Source organism: Tupaia chinensis, unplaced genomic scaffold, assembly GCF_000334495.1.
Source record: "Tupaia chinensis unplaced genomic scaffold, TupChi_1.0 Scaffold149964_2, whole genome shotgun sequence".
In the NCBI taxonomy this organism is placed as follows: domain Eukaryota; kingdom Metazoa; phylum Chordata; class Mammalia; order Scandentia; family Tupaiidae; genus Tupaia; species Tupaia belangeri.
Window position 1 is genome coordinate 2541463 of NW_006209806.1, and position 2999 is coordinate 2544461.

The 2999-nt window shown below is 65.1% G+C and overlaps 1 protein-coding gene across 1 annotated transcript in view; it reads right to left on the reverse strand.

The window, feature by feature from the left end:
• The window catches only part of LOC102481864 (protein tyrosine phosphatase receptor type S), a 44527-nt gene that overhangs the window by 18260 nt on the left and 23268 nt on the right, over positions 1–2999 (reverse strand). The window contains exons 12-15 of the mRNA XM_006171864.2: positions 2650–2747; positions 1522–1775; positions 928–1021; positions 609–824 (exon numbers count right to left, since the gene is read on the reverse strand). Coding sequence (XP_006171926.1) covers positions 609–824; positions 928–1021; positions 1522–1775; positions 2650–2747 — 662 coding nt within the window. The remainder of the gene's footprint in view (positions 1–608; positions 825–927; positions 1022–1521; positions 1776–2649; positions 2748–2999) is intronic.

The window sequence follows — 2999 nt, forward strand, 5'->3', positions numbered from 1 at the left end:
TTTCTCGCTTTCTGTCTCTCTGTCTCTCTCTGTCTTTGTGGCGAGCACACGCGCCCTATAGAAAACCTCTCCAAAAAAAGAACAAAACAAAAACAAAAGCAAAAAACAACAACAAAAAAAAACGTAAAACAAGGGGCGCTGTCCCCAGGTCTTTCTGCTCATGTCCTCTGACCTCCCCCCTATGCTCTGCCACGTGTGATGGTAGAGGCCGGGCGGGAGTCGGGTGCCTCGGCCTCTCCAGCCACCAGAGCGTGAGCCAAAGATTCCCCTATGCTTAAGGCTCAAGTATCGGGTCACCAGGAAAGTCACGCCGTGTTTTTCTATATTTGTCGACGCAAAAATGTGTCATGACTTTCCCGACAACCCAGTATTTCTGTTTAGCAGCTCCATAACAGACTGAGAGGACATGCAGACCCTGGATGCCCTCCTCTGAACTCCTACTCATCCCTCAAAGCCCCACGGCCAGCGTCCCTTCCTCTTAGCAGCTTTCCCCTCTGCCTCGCTCGGACCTCGTGCAGCGGGGAGGAACGGGGCCTGGCGTTGAGCACAGGGCCCAGAAGCTGAGCTGGGGCCCCCCTCGGGGCGAGCAGACCCCACGCGGGACTCACGGGCTCGCTCTTCTGGAGCACGGCGAGCACGAAGAGAACATAGCGGTGGCCGGGCTCCAGGCCCCGGTTGTCGAAGCCCCCGTACTGCTTCTGGTCGCCGGGGTGGAAGGCAGACGGCAGCATGGAGAAGCGGGCGGCGATGTAGGGCCGCGGCACCTCCAGCTGGCGGGAGTGCCTCAGGCTGCGCCTCTGGAGCCGCGCGATGTCCTGGATGAGCTGCGGGAACGGAGGTGCGGGTGGCTCAGAGGTCGGCCGAGCGCCTGTGCACGGGGACGCTGGCGCACGTCGGGGGCCCCCGGATCGGGCGCCGGCCCCTCACCTCCTCGAGGTCCATGTCCTCCGGGTTGCCCAGCGGGGTCAGGAACTGGCCTCCACGAGACTTGCGCAGCGGCACCATGACTATGAAGTAGTTCCTGCGGGGGGTGGGACAGTCGGGTGAGCGGGCTTGCCTGGGGTGCTGCCTTCCCTTCCTCCCCGTTTCTACAAGGGGCCTATCCTCTGCCCCGGCCGCAAGCCACTGCGGTTTCTGTGAGAGCCTTCCTCCTAGAAAGCAGGGCTAGTGCTCGGCCTCCTACGCATCCTTCAAAGCCCAGCCTCAACGGCCGTGCTTCCCAGCCCCGAATTCTTCTCCTAGCCAGCATCCTTCTCTCCTGACGGGGGACGTCCAGCTCTCTCCCCAAACACTCAGAGAGCCCAGAGCCAATGTCCCTCGGGGGCCCGAGGCTGCCCAGTGCAGGGTCAGGTACATAGGGGTGTCAGGGAATGCTGGGCAGAGGCAGGAGCGTCCTCTGGGCCCCCGGGCAGCACTGGATCTCCGCGAGGACCCACGATCCGGGCAATGGTGGCCGGCGATTACAGACAGGGAAGGGCGCAAGCGCGGAGAGGCCGGGCGGGCCCCGGGCGGGCGGCGTACTGGACGGGCACGGGGCTCTGGCCGTCGGGCAGGTACACTGTGATGAAGCCGTCGGAGTCGGGCTTGGGGGCGAGGCTGGGCTTGCCGCTGAGCAGGTTGAAGGCGGTCCAGGCGGTGACGGTCTGCTGCAGGCCGCCCAGGCTGCTGCCGCGGTTGGTCAGCACGAAGTTGTAGAAGGTGTTGGGCTTCAGGTGCGTGATGAGCTTCTTGGTGGTGCGGCCGTCCACCTCCAGCGTGAGCCCGTTGTACTGGAGCTGCGGGCGGGGCGGGCTCAGCGGGCTCAGCGGGGCTGACGGCACACGCCCCGGATCCCAGCCCTGACGGGGCCTGATCCCAGGCTGAGCCCCAGCCCCGAATCCCAGTCCTGACGGAGCCTCATCCCACCAGTCCCGAATCCCAGCCCTGACGGGGCCTGATCCCAGGCTGAGCCCCAGCCCCGAATCCCAGACCTCACTGAGCCTGATCCCAGGCTGAGCCCCGCCCCGGAATCCCAGTCCTGACGGGGCCTGATCCCAGGCTGAGCCCCAGCCCTGAATCCCAGCCCTGACGGAGCCTGGATCCCAGGCTGGGCCCCAATCTCAGCTGACCCCTGACCCATGGCTGAGCCCCAATCTCAGCCGACCCCTGACCCGTGGCTGAGCCCCAATCTCAGCCGTCCCCCGACCCAGGCTGAGCCGTGATCTGGACTCTGAGGTTGCAAAGCTGCAATTCCCAGGCTGAGCCCTGACTCGAACGCCGCCCCGAGAGCCTCGATCCCAGATCTCATCTCTACTCTAAGCCCTGATCTGGACGGGGCCTCAAGCCGGACTGAACCCTGATCCCAAACTGAATCCAGGCTGAGCCGCAGCCCCGAATCCCAGTCCTGAATCCCAGGCCTGACTGAGCCCGGGTCCCAGAGAGAGCCGTGGTCTCCTCTAAACCCTGACCGAAGACTGAGTCCCCATCTGGGCCCTGATTCCAGGCTCAGCACCAGCCACGCTGAGCCCTGAGTCCCAGGCCGAACCTCGATCCCAAGGTGAATCCCGACTATGGCCGAGCCCGGATCCCAGCCTGAGCCCCACTCAGAGTCCCCGTCACGCTGAGCCATGTCCCGAGGACAAGCCCCTAAGCTGGCCCGGCCGGCCGCACCTTGTAGGGCGTGGGCGAGTTGTAGTTGTCGGGGAACTCCCAGCTGAGCAGGACCGAGGTCTTCATGACCATCTTCACCCTGAAGTTCTTGGGCGAGACTGCCGGGCGGGCGTGCGGGAGAAAGGAGAGAGGAGCGTGAGTAGGGGCGGGGGCGGGCGGGGCGGCCCAGGTGCTAGGGAGCGGCTGCAGAGAGAGGGTGGAGGAGGAGGAGGGAGGAGCGGGGCGGGGCGGCGGTGCCCCCCAGGCACGTCCCACCTTTGCCAACGCCGGAGCCTCGGAGCCTCGGGTCGGGACTGGACTCGCCTGAGCGTCCAGAGGAAGCAGAAAAGCCAGCACTTACCTGGGCGGGG